At 33.0% G+C, this 19834-nt stretch overlaps 2 protein-coding genes across 6 annotated transcripts in view; one reads left to right on the top strand and one right to left on the bottom strand.

Moving 5' to 3' along the window:
* Positions 1-12935, bottom strand: part of LOC145291147 (S-formylglutathione hydrolase-like) — an 86399-nt gene extending 73464 nt beyond the window's left edge. The window contains exon 1 of the mRNA XM_080136669.1: positions 12807-12935. The gene's annotated coding sequence lies outside the window, so the exon portion shown is untranslated. The remainder of the gene's footprint in view (positions 1-12806) is intronic.
* A 55-nt stretch (positions 12936-12990) lies between these two features.
* LOC145291146 (lysosomal acid phosphatase-like) overlaps positions 12991-19834 on the top strand; it is a 186725-nt gene continuing 179881 nt past the window's right edge. For 3 of the 5 annotated variants that reach the window (XR_013869337.1, XM_080136665.1, XM_080136663.1), the window contains exon 1: positions 12995-13247. Coding sequence is in view for 4 of the 5 variants with exons in the window: in XM_080136665.1 (XP_079992791.1) it covers positions 13134-13247 (114 nt within the window). In the remaining variant the exon portion in view is untranslated. Of the gene's footprint in view, positions 13248-19834 lie in introns of all 5 variants that reach the window. The other 2 variants (XM_080136666.1, XM_080136667.1) reach the window with 2 other exon arrangements.

The raw sequence follows: 19834 nt of genomic DNA, 5'->3' as shown, positions 1-19834 counted from the left end.
TTGTAATGTATTGTATTGTAATGCATTGTATTGTATTGAAATATATTGTATTATAATGTATTGGATTGGATTGTAATGTTTTGTATTGTATTGTATTGTAATGTATTGTATTGTATTTTAATGTATTGTATTGTATTGTAATGTGTTGTATTGTAATGTATTCTTTTGTATTGTAATATATTGTATTGTATAGTATTGTATTGTATTGTAATGTATTGTATTGTATTGTAATGTATTGTATTGTAATGTAATGTATTATACTGTATTGTATTGTAATATATTGTATTGTATTTTAATATATTGTATCGTAATGTATTGTATTGTATTGTATTGTACTGTAATGTATTGTATTGTAATGTATTGTATTGTATTGTAATGCATTGTATTGTATTGTATTGTATTGTATAGTAATGTATTGTATTGTAATGTATTGCATTGTATTGTAATGTATTGTAATGTAATGTATTATACTGTATTGTATTTTAATGTATTGTATTGTATTTTAATATATTGTATTGTAATGTATTCTATTGTAATGTATTGTATTGTATTGTAATGTATTGTATTGTAATGTATTGTACTGTAATGTATTGTAATGTAATGTATTGTATTGTATTGTAATGTATTGTAATGTATTGTATTGTGTTGTATTGTAATGTATTGTATTGTAATGTATTGTAATGTAATGTATTGTATTGTAATGTAATGTATTGTATTGTAATGTATTGTATTGTAATGTATTATAATGTAATGTATTGTATTGTATTGTAATGTATTGTATTGTATTGTATTGTATTGTAATGTATTGTATTGTGTTGTATTGTAATGTATTGTATTGTGTTGTATTGTATTGTAATGTATTGTATTGTAATGTATTGTATTGTAATGTATTGTAATGTATTTTATTGTAATGTATTGTATTGCATTTTAATGTATTGTGTTGTAATCTATTGTAATGTATTGTATTGTAATGTATTGTATTTTATTGTATTGTAATGCATTGTAATGTATTGTATTGTAATGTATTGTATTGTAATATATTGTATTGTAATGTATTGTATTGCAATGTATTTTCTTGTATTGTATTTTAATGTATTGTCTTGTATTTTAATGTATTGTCTTGTATTTTAATGTATTGTATTGTATTGTAATGTATTGTATTGTAATGTATTGTAGTCGTGTATTGTATTGTATTGTATTGTAATGTATTGTATTGTATTGTAATGTATTGTAATGTATTGTATTGTATTGTATTGTAATGTATTGTATTGTATTTTTCTTTTCTTACAATTCCTCGAATGCTTTAGCGTCCCAAATTATCTTATGAAAAATTAGGTACGTGCACTAATATGGTCGAAAATAATAGGGAGACATGGTTTTGAAGGCAGGCTTATCATAAGATTAAAGCCTAAAGTTAATTTCTCAAAAGGAAAAAAAACTTAACATGCGAAAAAAATAAATGATGAAAAATGTTTTCGGGTCGGTGGCAGAAAATGAAAAGTTAAACTAAATTTAGAAGTTGAATAAATCGGTAAAGGTGTAGCATCATTCCACCCTCAAATTGGTAATTGCAGCCTGGTAGACCAACACAAAACCTACCTTAAAAACGTTAAGGCACACCCGAAAACCCCTAGAAAACAAGTTTTTTTAAGGTAGGTTTTGTCTTGGTCTACCAGGCAACAATTAATAAATAACCTCTTCCCCCTCAAAAATTACTAGCTCCCCCCCCCAAAAAAAAAGAAATAGATGTCCATAAAGTGGGAGCTCTTTTTACGTTAAATTAATATAGAAACGTGATCCCCCACTTCTTGAAACTATAGTTTCTTCATATCTTCGAAACTACTTGTTTCTGGAATTTTAAATGTTATTTTCCTTTTCAGCGCTCTCAAAAAGCTGATATAGCACCTTTACCATTTTTTTTTCTCAGAATAACAGAATATTTTAAAGCTGTTAAAAATTAATCAGAAATGACTTTTCCAGGGAATTCATATATATCAGGTCAGCTGATGAAGAGTTTAAAGAAAGGATGGATGGAACTTGATTTTAACTGACAATTTTTTTATAACGGCGACCGACCGGCTAAGTATCCTAAAGTACCTATTTACTATGCCTCCCCACGGGACAGAGTTAGACACCAGGGTCGTTTTTAAAAATAAGCTATTTTAATAAGAAAAAGGAATAGATGAACTTTGTTTACCCCCACCCCATCCACTTACACCCTCGTACTTTCTTTAGTGCCCCTCCCCACTTCAACTCTTCCTTACTTCCCCTCTTCAGGTTTTGATTTTTAGACGCGGAGCAATACTTATCTGGCGCAGGCGATACTTACCACGCTTGGGGCAACCATCCATGACACATTTTGGGTCTCTGACCCTTTTTTTTTGGGGGGGGGGTGAGGCAGAGTTCAGTCACGACTTTCATAAAATATAGGTCATTAAGGCCCGGGAGCTGAAAAATGACGTCATCGTTGCGGTCGTAGCATGCAAGATCTGCCGACAAGTTAGTCTGTTGATAATGAATCAAAAATGTTTTCAAAAAGCATTAGAAAATGTAACAGTTGCATTAACAAAGAGAGAAATAAGCAACACGACGATTTTGTAGCGAAACTTATTCAATATTAACCAGCGGAAATTCCATAGCGAATTCTTTCAGATGTAAAGTAGATGTACGGATGCATATCTGGGGGGAAAAAATGAAATATATTATCCCCCCCCCCGCGCGCCCGATATGCATCCGTGCATTCCGATCGTAAACGTTTGTCTAATTTTTGCCATTTTTTTCATATAATTATTTTTCTATGTTCTTGCTTTCAAATAAAAAAAGAAGTTTTATTTTTCAAGATTATATAAAAATTATGTTCCCCCAAAAGTTTGACATTTATGCAAGCAAAGAAAATATTAGAATCTTCCATATAAATTATGCGAAACCTGTAATTAAAAAAAAAGTAGAAATATCTTTTGCAATTATAATTTGTTTGCACGAAAATATTAAATAAACAATGCTTAATTCGATGATAATATCGGTAGTTCGAGAAATTAATTTTTCTTCGAATTATATATATTTAATAGCAAAAGTACCCGTCGTTGACTGGGTTCAAAAACAGCCTACCGAAAATGAACTCTGATTTATCAAAGTATGATAGGTTATGAAAAGGAAGTGTTGTAAAGAGATAGCTTCGAATTTGGGGTATCATAACCAAAGCAAAATATGATGAAAGTAAAAATAAAATAGATAAACCGCATAATTTATTATACCATACCTGTTCACACTGAAACAGTTATCCCAATATTCTGTGAATCTATATTAAAAAACCTTGTTAAACTTTGTGACATATTTCCATTCTATGGAGGTCAGGCGCAAACGAACACCTCATAATTTTATTATACCATATTTCTTCAAACTGAAACATAATTATCAAAGTATACTTACGCAGATAGGTATGAAAAGTCTTTTTTTTCTTTCTTTTTTTTTTATTATTCAATTTTCACCCCAAACAAGGCACAGTGCCACTTTGAAGCAGGGGGCTACTATCAGGGACTTAATTTGCAGGGGCATTATGAAGGGAGATGAGTAGAAAGATGTTTGTTCACATTACACTTGAACTTCTGCATATCAGTACAGTTGGGAAAGCAGAATCCCGGAAGGGAGTTCCAATGACCTGCAGTTCTGAGGAAGAAACTATTGGAGTAAAAGGCTTTCTTGCACCTAGGGATCTCTACTGTAAAGGGATGAGACTTAGTAGCTTGTCGGGTTTGTCGGGGGTAGTTACGTCGGGGAGGTACAAGTGTTTGCAGTTCGTCAGAGCATTCATCATTGAAGTATTTGTAGAACAGGCAGAGGGATGCAACATATCGTCGATGGGACAGAGGCTGAAGCCTAGATGACAGTCCAGGACCTATCAGGTTGGTGACTCTCTTTTGAACCCTGTCCAGGAGCGAGAGACAAGAAGCAGATACACCAGCCCAGATGTGACAACAGTACTCCATACATGGGCGAATGGTGGCCTTATAGAAGTACAGGATACTTTCAGGCGTAAGTAGTTTTCTAGCATGGTAGAGGGAGCCAACCTTCCTTGCAGCAGCCTTGGCAATGTTCTCAATGTATCTATTCCAGTACATATTCCCTGTAAACGTTAGGCCGAGGAGTTTAAAAGAAGTACTTTCAGGCAATGTGTTCTTGGCCATTGTTATTGGTGGTAGAGAAGGTTTCTTGTAGTTATTGAAGGAAACAAGCTTAGTCTTAGCAGCATTGAATGTGACCATCCATTTTTGTCCCCATTCCACTACAGATTGGAGGTCATCCTCTAGTGTTTCTGCCATTTCCTTGGATATGTGTTCATTTGTTTTCCCTCATATCTGTTATAGAGAGGGATGTCATCGGCAAATATACCCATCTCCGATACAATTTTATCAGGGAGGTCATTTATGAATATCAGGAATAATAGAGGTCCAAGGGTAGACCCCTGAGGTACTCCCGCATTTATGTCATATTGTTTAGATGTACGACCGTCGAGGACAACTTGGATTTTTCTATTACTTAAGAAGGATTTAATCACATTATGAACTCTTCCAGTGATTCCATATGATCTAATTTTCCTTAGAAGATCATCGTGCCATACCCTGTCAAAAGCTTTAGATATATCAAGGGCTACCGCTCTACCCTCCCCTGTTTTGTCTTATGAATGGTATATACTGGTACCACAGAAGCGGTTTTCCGGCAGTCGGGAAAGCAAGATTCATTAAGGCATTTATTGTAAAGTTTGAAGCGAACTGGAGCAACCTCGGCAGAGCATCTTTTTAATAACATGGTAAACCGCACTGGGATAAGAACTCTGAATCTCCTAACTGCCTTACATAGTTGATGTCCTCTCACCACGTTTTGGCCAAGCAAGCCTCTGGCGGGCTTCAGGTAGGATTGAAACTGCTATCTTTAGACAATTCTCACCTGGAATCGTAGATATTCAACGTCTCTATCCACTGCGTCATGGGTCCTCCAGTGTGTCATGGGTCCCAAAGCCCGCCAGAGGCTTAGTTGGTCAAAATGTGGTGAGACGGCGACAACTATGGAAGGCAGTAATTGCTGAGGATGCAGTCAGGAGATTCTGCGTTCCTATCCCGTTGCGGTTAACAATCTGACGAAGGCCAGAGGAATAGAGCAATAAATAAAGGAATAAATAATACAGATTACTCATCTCAATAAGAATTCTAATTGATTAAATAAGAAAAGAGTTATCTATCTACTTCCGGTTGTTTTGTGGGATACGTGACCAGATTCTATAGATTAAACTTAATGACGTCAACAGTTTACATGACTTTTGTTGTTCGGCCTCCACAGGAAGTCATGGTTCAGTATTTTTTTTTAGGGTGGCGGGGAAAACCATCTCCTCCTTTAGAAGTTGAAGTATTGCTGATTGCCCAAAACACCCCTACTAGGGAATGCCGATGGGTTCGTCCTCGGTTATTTTTGCATCCAACTAAAACCCCCATCCCCATCAGTTCTCCCCACTTTCCAGCTTTCTGCCATATCTTGCTGTAGTGGGAAGCAAACTTACCTGATTTGCTTAGGTGTTCACTCCTTGTGTTGAGATGAGATGTATATGACTCGGTTTAGTCTTCCAGGCATTACCTCTTCCTTTAACAAAAATTTATTACCGGCCATCCGAGGCACCCTTCCTGAAAAATGTTGACAGGTTATTTGTGTACGCTTTCAGAGTGCCTTCTCAAGAGAGCTGGACACAACCCACATTAAATTGGTTTTATCTTTAACCTTGTTGCATGTTGCGTACATACGAAATATACATGTTTCCTGTTTGGCTAAGGCATTACACGATCATCGCAGCTTTGGAATGTGCCAAAAACCACGTTAACAATTTAATGTCTACATTAAGTTTTCTGTCGTTATTCATCACGTCTATAAGGAGTTACTTTTATTAAAATCAATAATACAAAATAATATTTTGAAAAATGGTCGCTTTCTCTCTGTGTCTCTCTCTGTCTCTGTCTCTCTCTATCTTTCTCTCTCTTTCTCTCTGTCTCTTTCTTTCTCTATCTCTTTCTCTCTCTGTCTCTGTCTCTGTCTCTCTCTGTCTGTCTCTGTTTGTCTGTCCTGTCTCTCTCTCTCTCTCTCTCTCTCTCTCTATATATATATATATATATATATATATATATATATATATATATATATATATATATATTTAAATAGACATTCCGACGAGTTATTTGCGGGCATCCCTTTTGTGCTCGAGGGGGAGAACTGCCGACTGTCAACACGACGGTTCTAGGTTCAATCCTTGGCTTGGGAGAGATGCTAGTCTAGCGGCACTGATGAGTTGTGATACGACGAAAGAGGACTGTATGTCGATGACTACAAATATATATATATATATATATATATATATATATAAATATATATATATATATATTTATATATATATATATAAATATATATATATATATTTATATATATATATATATATAGTAAGTTATAAAATATATATGGGGGTTATATATAATCAACTTTTTGGATTTTACCGTTATTGGATATTTTACCCTTCACCAGATTATCCATTCACGTGAAATCACCTTTTTCTTCACCATATTCCTTCTGCTTCACCATTTGTTACCAAGTACGAGAAGATCTATGACTTACTTGTAGTTTCATTAAATACTTTTGCAAGCAAAATCCGATCCCACATTTTGCTAAATCCTACCCTCTAATGAGAAGGAAAGTATTTCTTCGAAACTCTGCGGATTAAGGACTATCTACTTATTTAATGTTCCCTTTTTTTTTAAATTAAATATGTTTTTAACTCTTTTTCAAAGTGTTTTTAACATGTTTTATTAACTACTTATATATATATATATATATATATATATATATATATATATATATATATATATATATATATATATATTGTATTTATATTACAAGTATATTACTTCATATATAATTATATATATATTCTTATATACATATATATTATCTCATATATAATCTTATAAATTATCTTGCATATATACATATGTATTATCTTAGATATATCATCTTATATATAAAATGAATAATGAAAAAATGTAAACTTTTATATTTCTTGCATTAATCTTTATGCATACTTATATATATCTTGCCCTTTTTTTTACATAAGCATTAATATGTCGCTACACATTTATAAGCGTGTTTTGGTCAACTAGTTATTAGTAACTAGAGACCTTTTCAGGCGATATAGCTCATACAAAAGCTTTAGTCCGTAATGAAAATATTCAACTTCACAAGAAATTATTATCAGGAGGTCACATTACATGCTATTAAGAATAGAAACAAAGAAAAAAATAAAAAGGGAAATGAGTTTTACTATATAGGAAGAAAACGGTAAAAAAGGGTGGGGATTAAGGTTTGTATTTAAATAGAGGGGGAAAAAGAGGAAAAGGCATAAAGAAAGAAAAGAAGGAAAGAAAGGACGGGGATTATAAGAAAAGAAAGATAAAAATAAAAAATAGATATAACCTGAAACATTAAAATAATTAACTTTCTGAATGTAACTCTAAACCTTAGCAAGGGAATATACGAACCTTATAAAAAGGAAAACATGAACTCTATATATGGCCACCCTCTCTCAAGCCACGCTAAATCTATCATTAAACATATCCACAAATCTATCAGTAGAAAAATTAGCTTTAACTCCTCATCCAAGGAAATATTTAATAAACATAAACACTTTTACAATGAGAGCCTTATAAACAGGATATAAAATAAATAATTAAAATATATTGAACCTACACAAAATATGACCACATCTAGAAAGGTACGTAAAAGAAAAATCATTTGGTTTACACCTCCCTTTAATCAAATGGTTAAAACTAATCTAGGAAAAAGTTCTTAAATCTCATTAAGCTACACTTTCCTTTTATAATTTTCTTCAAAAATTTTAAAATAAAAACACTATTAAATAGCTTAACTCAGAAAAAATAATAAAAAACACAATAATAAAATTTTGAATTTAACCAGAGTAAAAACTAAAATCTGTAGTTGTCAGAATAAATCTAAATATCCCCTTAAACAGAACTGTTTAACAATATCTGTTATCTATCAAGCTAACATTAGAGCATAGGGGGATCATACCGTCAACAAATTCTATATAGGTCAAACAAGCAATACTTTCAAACAAAAATATACTGGCAATAAAAGTTCCTTTGTTAATCCACATTATAGTGATAAGACATCATTAGTTTCATATTATAGAGAAATAATAAAAAAAAAATTGACACCAATTGTTAACTGCCAGGGGAGATAACTCCAATCACCGCTTAAAGTTGCGAAGTTAAAAAAAAAGCAAAGTTTGCCAATCATTAAATTCCCCTTGTTTTTTCTGCCCGAATGAAAAACTTTGGTACTTGTTTATTTTAATGAAGACATTAAAAAAATGAAAATATTGAAAAAAAGTTATATTGTATGTACCCGTTATGGAATAAAGTTCTCATAAAATAAATTCACTTAACTTGATCAAGTAGTTTCTTTTTTATAGAGGAGCATCAAATTTTAATGAGATCGATTATATCTGGCCATCTTGCCTATTTTACAGACGAGGAGGGGAGCGCCAGGGGAGATAACTCCAATCACCGCTTAAAGTTTGTCAAAATTTGACGAGATCATTTCGAAACATAGGAAAAAAAATGCCTAGATAAATATTTTAGCTTTTTTAAAATTATTTTACAAAGTTTCTTTGTCCTTTTTAATCCCTTTTCCGTTTAAAGGCATTACCCTCCTCGTCTGCGAAATATGCAAGACAGCAGGATATGATTGATCTCATTAAGTTTGATTTTCCTCTAAAAAAAAAAAAAAACTTGATCAAATTAAGTGACGTGTTTTTAGTGAGAACTTTATCCCATAACGAGTACGTACAATATTTTTTTTTCAATATTTTCATTTTTTAATTAATGTCTTGATTAAATGAAACAAGTACCAAAACTCTTTATCACAAAATGTGAGGATAATGCTGGGTGTTGTTATTGAAGTTTCTGATGCATTTCATCCATTTTTGAGTACTTATCTGCCGTAATGGTTTTGTCGGCATTAAAGTTGCAGACCACCAAACAGCCAGCATGACCTTCTTTTAGTGCAACTCTGGCTTAGGGAAGTGTCGTGGAGCTTTGTTGGCGTCTAACCACTGAGCTGAGTGTCGTCAGTTGTTGTAAAGAACCCACTTTTATCGCAAGTCACAACGTGTTGAAGAAACGGATTGTTCTTGTTGTGTAAAAGAAGGGAAGATGACCTTTTATGACGACGTTTCTTTCGGTTGTTTTTTAATTCGTGAGGCAAATATTTATCAATTTTTTTTGTCTTTCAAATTTCTCTCAAGAATAAGAAAATTGGGCGAATTTCCTTTTTTTTCCATTTTGTATTCACCGTTCTGAAAGAAGACCTAATTGTTTTAAAACTATTGTAATTCACATAATCCAATATAGAATGAAAAACGCTTTTTAAAAATGATATATACAGTAAAGTTATTATAACGAAAACTTATTTGAAAATACATCATTTGAAATCAAAAGTAAAAATGCCGCAAGAACTTTCTTCCTACTAAAATAACTGTGTGATCCAGGAACTTAACAGAGAAGGGGCGGGATTTTTCTACTTGTCAGGTCAGTTGAGGGTATTTACGTTTACAGCAGAGGGCACAAGTGCTACAAGTTCATAAGAGTATATTTCATTAAAATACTTGTATTGCGAATTACTTTAGACTTCTACCGGTCTTGGCTGACGGAACGAGAACATGCTACCCCATGGATTAAATAAAGGGTTCTGTTTGTAATTTCATATAGATTCTCAGCTAGTGATATTATCCTTGTCCCCTAAAATCAACAGTGATTAGAACATTCCTGTAATGATCCGGTCCTTGTTGATTTTGCGGTGGGAGTTTAGTTCTGTGCAGTTCTAGGAGGTCCACCCTCCCAGGCTTTTCCTTCTCTCTTTGAGAAGGAGTTAGCTTATTGCTAATCGCCTGAGGCGCCCTTATTGGAGAATGCCGACAGGGCTTCTCAGCCATTTTTTGCAGGTCAGTGTCCCTCCTCTGAAGGAAGGAATAGGATAATATGGCAAATAGTCATTAAAAGTAGGTACAACAAATATACTACCCTTCCCGTCCATCCTTATATGTTTTACCTACTTTTCATGACTATTTACCCTTCTATCCAATTCCTTCGTTCTCATTTCATTTCTAAATGTCATCAAGCCAATTTTTTTTTATATATTTGCAGTTTGTATAATTTTGACGCTTCTCCTCTCCTGATGAGAAGCATTTAGCTTCGAAAAGCTATGGCCTAAAGGGTTTTTTCCTTAACTTTTACTTATTGTTATGATGATATAATAAAGTTGTATATAATTTTGAATTCCTCATCTTTCATTTAATATTGTTTGCTTTTCTTAATAGTATTCAGCTTTTCTTAATAGTATTCAGCTTTGTCAAACATTTACTCTTTAATGGCATAATTATAAGTATACATAGATTAGTGGCCTGGCAAGGTCACAGGGGAGACAATCGAAACAGCAATACTGAACCAGGACTACAGAACACTATATATATATATATATATACAATATATATATATACACTTGTGCCCGATATTATTCATACCCCTCGGATCTTTGAGATTTCTATAAGAATATTGCTCAAACCAGAAGATAGACAATATTAAAGGGATTTCAAACAATAAATCAAGCATAAGCATTTAATTTAAACTCAACAAATAAATAAATTATGCAAGTTTGAAGCATTATACAAAGAAAAACAATAATGGCACTAGTTCAAAATTATTCATACCTCTCTTACTAATAGTCAATAGCATGCCCTTTATTCTTAATAACTGCCTGTAACCGTTTTGGATATTTATCAACAAGGTTTTTACAAGCATCAACACTGATTTTTGACCATTCTTCAATGCAGTAGTTCTCTTAATCCCTCAAATTTCTAGGTTTCCGCTTTTTAACCTCAGTTTTCAATATGTGCCAGAGGTTTTCGATAGGGTTCAGGTCAGGACTCTGGCTAGGCCATCCCAAAACATTAATGTGATTATCCTCAAACCATTTCTTGACTATTTTGGCAGTATGTTTTGGATCATTATCCTGTTGAAGGACCCAGTTTGGTCCTAAATGGAGCTTCTCCGCATCCTGTCTAATGTTTTTCTGGAGTATCTCCAAATATTGCTCCTGCTTCATGGTTCCATCTATCTTGACCAAACTACCTGGACCACTAGCCGAAAAGGAGCCCCAAAACATTAGGCTACCACCACCATGTTTCACCGTGGGTATGGTGTTCTTTGGGTTGTAAGCTTCTCCTTTCTTCCTCCAAACGTAAGAAGCATCCATATGGCCAAACAATTCAATTTTTGTTTCGTCAGTCCACAAAATACTTGAGAAAACGGACTCTGGAGAATTCACATGGGTCCTAGCAAACTTTAGACGTGCTGCAAGGTGTTTTCCGGTGTGCAATGGAGTCCTTCTTGGTCTTCTTCCTTTCAGACCATTTTCATGCAGAGTCCTTTGCAATGTTTGCCTTGATATTTTTATGCCAGAAGACTCCAGATTTTCTAAAATGTCCTTAGTAGTGGTGGTTGGATTTGCATTAACACTTCTTACAATATTCCTGGTGGCTCTAGCAGACAGTTTCCTTTTCCTTCCTCTACCAATCAAGTTGTTTGTTGTGTGGTGGCTCTGGAATTTTTTGATGATGCTCTGTACTGTTGCTGTAGGGACCTCAAATTTCTTGGAAATTGACTTGTAACCTAAACCATCCTTATGTGAATTCACAATTTTAGTCCTAAGATCATTACTAAGCTCTTTTTTCTTCCCCATTCTAATAATTTTTATTCTTTTTTTGGTTTTCAGTTGATATCATTTTAATTTCTGAAAAATGCAAAAAAACGAAATGAAATTAATCAAAGGTTGTATAAAAGCATTCAAAATAAGAATCAAACAGGAAACAAACAGTCAGAAACTCGATTAATACTGAAAAAATAAGGGGGTATGATTATTTTTGAACATTGCAGATTTTATAAATAGCTGTATATTTCTTTTATTACAAGTATCCCGAGATTTTAAAATGACGAAAATGATCAGAAGAGGTTTATTAAGAATATGTATCAATATGGACGTAAACAATAAATTCTTACAAAGTTACACCTAATAAACTCAATTTTCAAGAGGGGGTATGAATAATATCGGGCACAAGTGTGTATATATATATATACAAATGTAGGTAAATTTGAGTATATTTTATTGGTGTGAAAATATAGTTTTTCTTCCAATTGTCATAAAATTTTAAACATAGATTATTTTCATTGGATTTACGTGTAGAAAATCAACCTATACAATCCTTACACACACACACACACACACACACACACACACACACACACACACACACACACACACACATAAATATATATGTAAAAAAAAATTAATTAAGCCTGACGAATTCTCACGAGAATGAAACACGGAATATTCTGTGTAGTTCAATTGCCATATATATTTTTATAACTTACTATATATATATGTGTGTGTGTATATATATATATTATATATATATATATACACACACACACACACACACATATATATATATATATATATATATATATATATATATATATATATATATATATATATATATATATATATATATATATATATATAACATGTTGGGAGTGTCAAGGACAAAAATAAATGTAAGGAGCGGGCACTTTTAAAGTTCCCTATTTCCGAAAACTAAAAAAGGGGTCAGGACCTCCTCATTCAACGTGCTAAGAAGTTACCTGAGTCAAGGTGGGTTCTCCGTGCGCCATTCCCAACCAGGAAAAACCGCCTTACTCATACCTCACTACCGCAACCTGAAAGCCACGAACTCCAGAGACGTTGTCCATAAAGGAGTGACAGTATGTGAGGAGGAGGAGAAGGAGGTGGCGGAGAAGGAGGGAAAGAAGGAAAAAGCGGAGGAGTAGGAGAAGCAACTGTATGCCGAACATTAGCAATCCGCATACATCCTCCCATTTCCAACTCTGCCGTCAAAGCGAGTACTTGTTTTTTTGCTCACTTCTGTGTCATTGTTTATCCACAACGGTTGACGTTTCTCCCGATTAGCTATGTTGACATGGGCTTTTCTTTTGTGCCTCTCCATTACCTGTGCTGCCTTTCCGACCATTGTTTTCGGCAAAGATGAACCTGCGAACACTTCCACTCTACAACTCGTGAATTTGGTGAGTTTAATTCAAGCTTAACGAGCTATTTTCGTAATTCAGTCGTTATATAATTTCAGGCGGTTAAAAAAAAAAAAAAAAAAAAAAAAACACGCGAAAACTGAAAGCGTCTTTTTTATATGCGCGCTTGCGCGTACAACAATGGTCACCACTTTCTTTTAACATAAGGCTTAATAGCCGGAAAACTACTTATTCGCGGAAATTTTACATGCGTGTTCTCCTGTAGGAGACGTCTCCCCAAACAACTTTGGCTTTTTCTAGCTCACCATGCACTTATTCAGAATTCGTAGTAGCGAGCCGATATCAGTGGACTTATTTTTTCTATCAAAACGATCATTAACAATATTTGTTTTTATTTTTTAAATTAAAACAAAAATAATTTTTCTTATTTGGAATTATTCAGTCAAGTAAAAATTATCTGTTTTACTTATTTTGCAACTTATGGTATATAATAATTTAATAAACAAAGTATTGTAAAATCTGAATTTTACTCAAAAGTACTATCGAAATAATTCGACATAAGAAAAATTATTTTGGTTTTAATGAAATTATTTTTTTATTATGCAATAATTTATATCAGTTTGAGATGTGTTAAATATTAAAAAAAAACAAAAAAAAAAAACAAAGGACAAAAACCATTGTTAATGATCATTTTGGTAGAGAATAAAAAGTCCATATCAACCCATATAACAACACATATGATATCAATCCACTACTACGAATTCGGAATAGGGGCACGGCACGTGAGCGAGAAAAAGCGAAAGTAGTTTAGGGAGACGTCTCTTACAGGAATACCTAAATGCGATATTCGTTTTCACATACCCGAAAACCTAGAAGAAGTCATTTTAAATGTGGAAATAACATTTAAACATTTACGCCATTGTTAAAACGTTTTTATGTTTGACAATTTGAACAAAGAAATAATTATTTAAGCATCAAAAAGTTATTGAAATATTTTAAATCGTTTCTCTACGGAAATTAGGTGCTTGTCCAGAATACTCCTTATATTAAAAAAAAAAAGAAGCAAAATCACTATAATATAACGAACCCGTGACGCAAAGAAAATATCGTACACCAAAAATCACGTAAATTGATAAAGTAGTTTTATTTTTATAAATAAAATATTTTTAAGCGATTAATGGGAATTCGGGAATTCGTAAGGATTTAAATATATATATATATATATATATATATATATATATATATATATATATATATATATATATATATATATATCTCACGTTTGAATTATATTATTTCTTCCTTTGTGAGATGTTTTCAAAACGAGGTCACGAGACAGTCTCTCCTCGGTTAGCTGTAAAATTTTACTTTGTTGCTTAAAATAAAACTATTTGATCAATTTACGTAATTTTTAGAATATGATATTTTCTTTCTGTCACGGGTATGTACATCATACCGATTTTTCAGTATTTATTATTATCAATATAATAACTGATTAGCAAAAAGACTCGGTGTTTTCCAGGATTGAATAAAGATGTTCGTTCTTCTATTTTTTTTTTTTTTTCACATATTAAATATTCAATTTTTGTGGTGGGGTTCACGGATGTACTCATCATTGATTGATTGAGAGAAGATCTGAGTAAATTGACATTAATTCAAACAAATTTTAGTAAATGTATAACCTTTAACCCTTCGAGACACACCCGGCGTTTCCCAAGAATGGATGAGTCCAATACTCCTGTTTCAAGCCCTAGACCTCTTTTGGTATTTCTATAATTTACGGACCGTGCTGAAATTACAACGTTATTATTTAGGATCCCATTCTGAATATTGGGGGCTGGAATTACTCTGCACATTTGTACTTTCACCTAACAATTTAATGAACAAAAGATTCCGTAAAAATGAATTTAACTTGAACAGCCATTAAAAAAAAAAAAAATAAAATAAATTGCAAAAGTACTCTATTTTTATCATATATATTCTTGTTTTTTTGTGTTTTTTTTTTAATTTCTATAATTTTCAAGTTATCAAATGAAAGAAAGCGTCGTTTTTTTTTCTTTTTGTGGTTGTCAGGCGCGAACGCAACCCCCATGATATCGCTGTACCCCCTCCTCCTGTGATCAAAATAAAATTTACTTATGTAATTAGTTTGAATAATGTACTTTCAGAAAATGGTTATGGTTGGGGGGGGTTCTATCTAAAAGATCATAGGAAGAGTTTATGAACAAACAGACAACACTTTCAGAAAATGGTTATGGTTGGGGGGGGGGGTTCTATCTAAAAGATCATAGGAAGAGTTTATGAACAAACAGACAAACAGACAGGGACTATAACTTTATATGTAGTCATTAAAATTGTTTTATTTCGTTGTTCGTCCAATATGATTACGTTTTTCTTTTTGAATTAAAAATTTCACAACAAAGGAATTCAAACTTTAAACGTTCAAATATTCCGAATTTCTATTTGACTTTTTTCTACTTTTTTTCCACAATAAACAATTATTAAAAATTAATCTTTGACCTGAATTTTATTTTAACAATATTTTATGGAGTTGTTGACTTTCTTTGTAAAGTTCATTTTGGGTTTTGCTTTAATTGGAGACTTTTAGACTTTAGTCTAAAAAACAACAAAAAGGCCAAAACAAAAGAAACAAAAATCAAAACAACAAAAAAACAAAAACAATTAGTTCAACGAACAAACAAATGTTTTATTGAGTTATTTAATATTCAACAAAAGATCTATCTATCTATCTATCTAGAGAGAGAGAGAGAGAGAGAAAGAGAGAGAGAAAGAGAAAGAGATTGGAAAGAAATATATATATATATATATATATATATATATATATATATATATATATATATATATATATATATATATAATTATTTTTTTACTATAATAATTAAATACCTACAGATACTAGTGTTGTTTCATCCTTTCGGGATTCTTCAGTGCAGGGTGTCACAATTACTACCAGTCGAACGATTCGAACCCCGCGACACGAGACATCTCTGGCTCGATTAGCGAAGACCGTATCCATTCGGCTACCATTAATCGTGTGAAATAGCGTTGAATTTTAAACATTTTAATTCAAATGTTCATTACGTCAGACAGACAGTGATCAAGTCGTTATACGACGATCTACGCATAAGAGCTAAATTGACCGACTTTTATTCAACAGAAAGTGCTCAACTATAAGAAACGTATTTCTTAAAGGGGCTGTCATAATTATTTTTTTACTATAATAATTAAATACCTACAGACACTAGTGTTTCATCCTTTCGGGATTCTTCAGTGCAGGGTGTCACAATTACTACCAGTCGAACGATTCGAACCCCGCGACACGAGACATCTCTGGCTCGATTAGCGAAGACCGTATCCATTCGGCTACCATTAATCGTGTGAAATAGCGTTGAATTTTAAACATTTTAATTCAAATGTTCATTACGTCAGACAGACAGTGATCAAGTCGTTATACGACGATCTACGCATAAGAGCTAAATTGACCGACTTTTATTCAACAGAAAGTGCTCAACTATAAGAAACGTATTTCTTAAAGGGGCTGTCATAATTATTTTTTTACTATAATAATTAAATACCTACAGACACTAGTGTTTCATCCTTTCGGGATTCTTCAGTGCAGGGTGTCACAATTACTACCAGTCGAACGATTCGAACCCCGCGACACGAGACATCTCTGGCTCGATTAGCGAAGACCGTATCCATTCGGCTACCATCAATCGTGTGAAATAGCGTTGAATTTTAAACATTTTAATTCAAATGTTCATTACGTCAGACAGACAGTGATCAAGTCGTTATACGACGATCTACGCATAAGAGCTAAATTGACCGACTTTTATTCAACAGAAAGTGCTCAACTATAAGAAACGTATTTCTTAAAGGGGCTGTCATAATTATTTTTTTACTATAATAATTAAATACCTACAGACACTAGTGTTTCATCCTTTCGGGATTCTTCAGTGCAGGGTGTCACAATTACTACCAGTCGAACGATTCGAACCCCGCGACACGAGACATCTCTGGCTCGATTAGCGAAGACCGTATCCATTCGGCTACCATTAATCGTGTGAAATAGCGTTGAATTTTAAACATTTTAATTCAAATGTTCATTACGTCAGACAGACAGTGATCAAGTCGTTATACGACGATCTACGCATAAGAGCTAAATTGACCGACTTTTATTCAACAGAAAGTGCTCAACTATAAGAAACGTATTTCTTAAAGGGGCTGTCATAATTATTTTTTTACTATAATAATTAAATACCTACAGACACTAGTGTTTCATCCTTTCGGGATTCTTCAGTGCAGGGTGTCACAATTACTACCAGTCGAACGATTCGAACCCCGCGACACGAGACATCTCTGGCTCGATTAGCGAAGACCGTATCCATTCGGCTACCATTAATCGTGTGAAATAGCGTTGAATTTTAAACATTTTAATTCAAATGTTCATTACGTCAGACAGACAGTGATCAAGTCGTTATACGACGATCTACGCATAAGAGCTAAATTGACCGACTTTTATTCAACAGAAAGTGCTCAACTATAAGAAACGTATTTCTTAAAGGGGCTGTCATAATTATTTTTTTACTATAATAATTAAATACCTACAGACACTAGTGTTTCATCCTTTCGGGATTCTTCAGTGCAGGGTGTCACAATTACTACCAGTCGAACGATTCGAACCCCGCGACACGAGACATCTCTGGCTCGATTAGCGAAGACCGTATCCATTCGGCTACCATTAATCGTGTGAAATAGCGTTGAATTTTAAACATTTTAATTCAAATGTTCATTACGTCAGACAGACAGTGATCAAGTCGTTATACGACGATCTACGCATAAGAGCTAAATTGACCGACTTTTATTCAACAGAAAGTGCTCAACTATAAGAAACGTATTTCTTAAAGGGGCTGTCATAATTATTTTTTTACTATAATAATTAAATACCTACAGACACTAGTGTTTCATCCTTTCGGGATTCTTCAGTGCAGGGTGTCACAATTACTACCAGTCGAACGATTCGAACCCCGCGACACGAGACATCTCTGGCTCGATTAGCGAAGACCGTATCCATTCGGCTACCATTAATCGTGTGAAATAGCGTTGAATTTTAAACATTTTAATTCAAATGTTCATTACGTCAGACAGACAGTGATCAAGTCGTTATACGACGATCTACGCATAAGAGCTAAATTGACCGACTTTTATTCAACAGAAAGTGCTCAACTATAAGAAACGTATTTCTTAAAGGGGCTGTCATAATTATTTTTTTACTATAATAATTAAATACCTACAGACACTAGTGTTTCATCCTTTCGGGATTCTTCAGTGCAGGGTGTCACAATTACTACCAGTCGAACGATTCGAACCCCGCGACACGAGACATCTCTGGCTCGATTAGCGAAGACCGTATCCATTCGGCTACCATTAATCGTGTGAAATAGCGTTGAATTTTAAACATTTTAATTCAAATGTTCATTACGTCAGACAGACAGTGATCAAGTCGTTATACGACGATCTACGCATAAGAGCTAAATTGACCGACTTTTATTCAACAGAAAGTGCTCAACTATAAGAAACGTATTTCTTAAAGGGGCTGTCATAATTATTTTTTTACTATAATAATTAAATACCTACAGACACTAGTGTTTCATCCTTTCGGGATTCTTCAGTGCAGGGTGTCACAATTACTACCAGTCGAACGATTCGAACCCCGCGACACGAGACATCTCTGGCTCGATTAGCGAAGACCGTATCCATTCGGCTACCATTAATCGTGTGAAATAGCGTTGAATTTTAAACATTTTAATTCAAATGTTCATTACGTCAGACAGACAGTGATCAAGTCGTTATACGACGATCTACGCATAAGAGCTAAATTGACCGACTTTTATTCAACAGAAAGTGCTCAACTATAAGAAACGTATTTCTTAAAGGGGCTGTCATAATTATTTTTTTACTATAATAATTAAATACCTACAGACACTAGTGTTTCATCCTTTCGGGATTCTTCAGTGCAGGGTGTCACAATTACTACCAGTCGAACGATTCGAACCCCGCGACACGAGACATCTCTGGCTCGATTAGCGAAGACCGTATCCATTCGGCTACCATTAATCGTGTGAAATAGCGTTGAATTTTAAACATTTTAATTCAAATGAGTTATTTAATATTCAACAAAAGATCTATCTATCTATCTATCTATCGAGAGAGAGAGAAAGAGAGAAAGAGAGAGAGAAAGAGAAAGAGATTGGAGAGAAATATATAAATATATATATATATATATATATATATATATATATATATATATATATATATATATATATATATATATATATACAAAGAAGCTCATATTATAAGCCCTATTTCCTATTTGGTTTTATCGAGCTTTTACATCTGACTGAGATAGTTTTATAAATATTAATTATTTAATATTTATAATATACTTTAATTTTACCATCCTGGATTATTTTGGTAAATTTAATTGTAATTTTTATTTTATATATATATATATATATATATATATATATATATATATATATATATATATATATATATATATATATATATATATATATATATATATATATATATATATATATTTG

Source organism: Euprymna scolopes, chromosome 12, assembly GCF_053919585.1.
Source record: "Euprymna scolopes isolate OS-2025 chromosome 12, ASM5391958v1, whole genome shotgun sequence".
NCBI classification, from domain to species: Eukaryota; Metazoa; Mollusca; class Cephalopoda; order Sepiida; family Sepiolidae; genus Euprymna; species Euprymna scolopes.
Note: the sequence above shows the minus strand (reverse complement) of the source record. Positions and strands in the feature narration are given on the sequence as shown.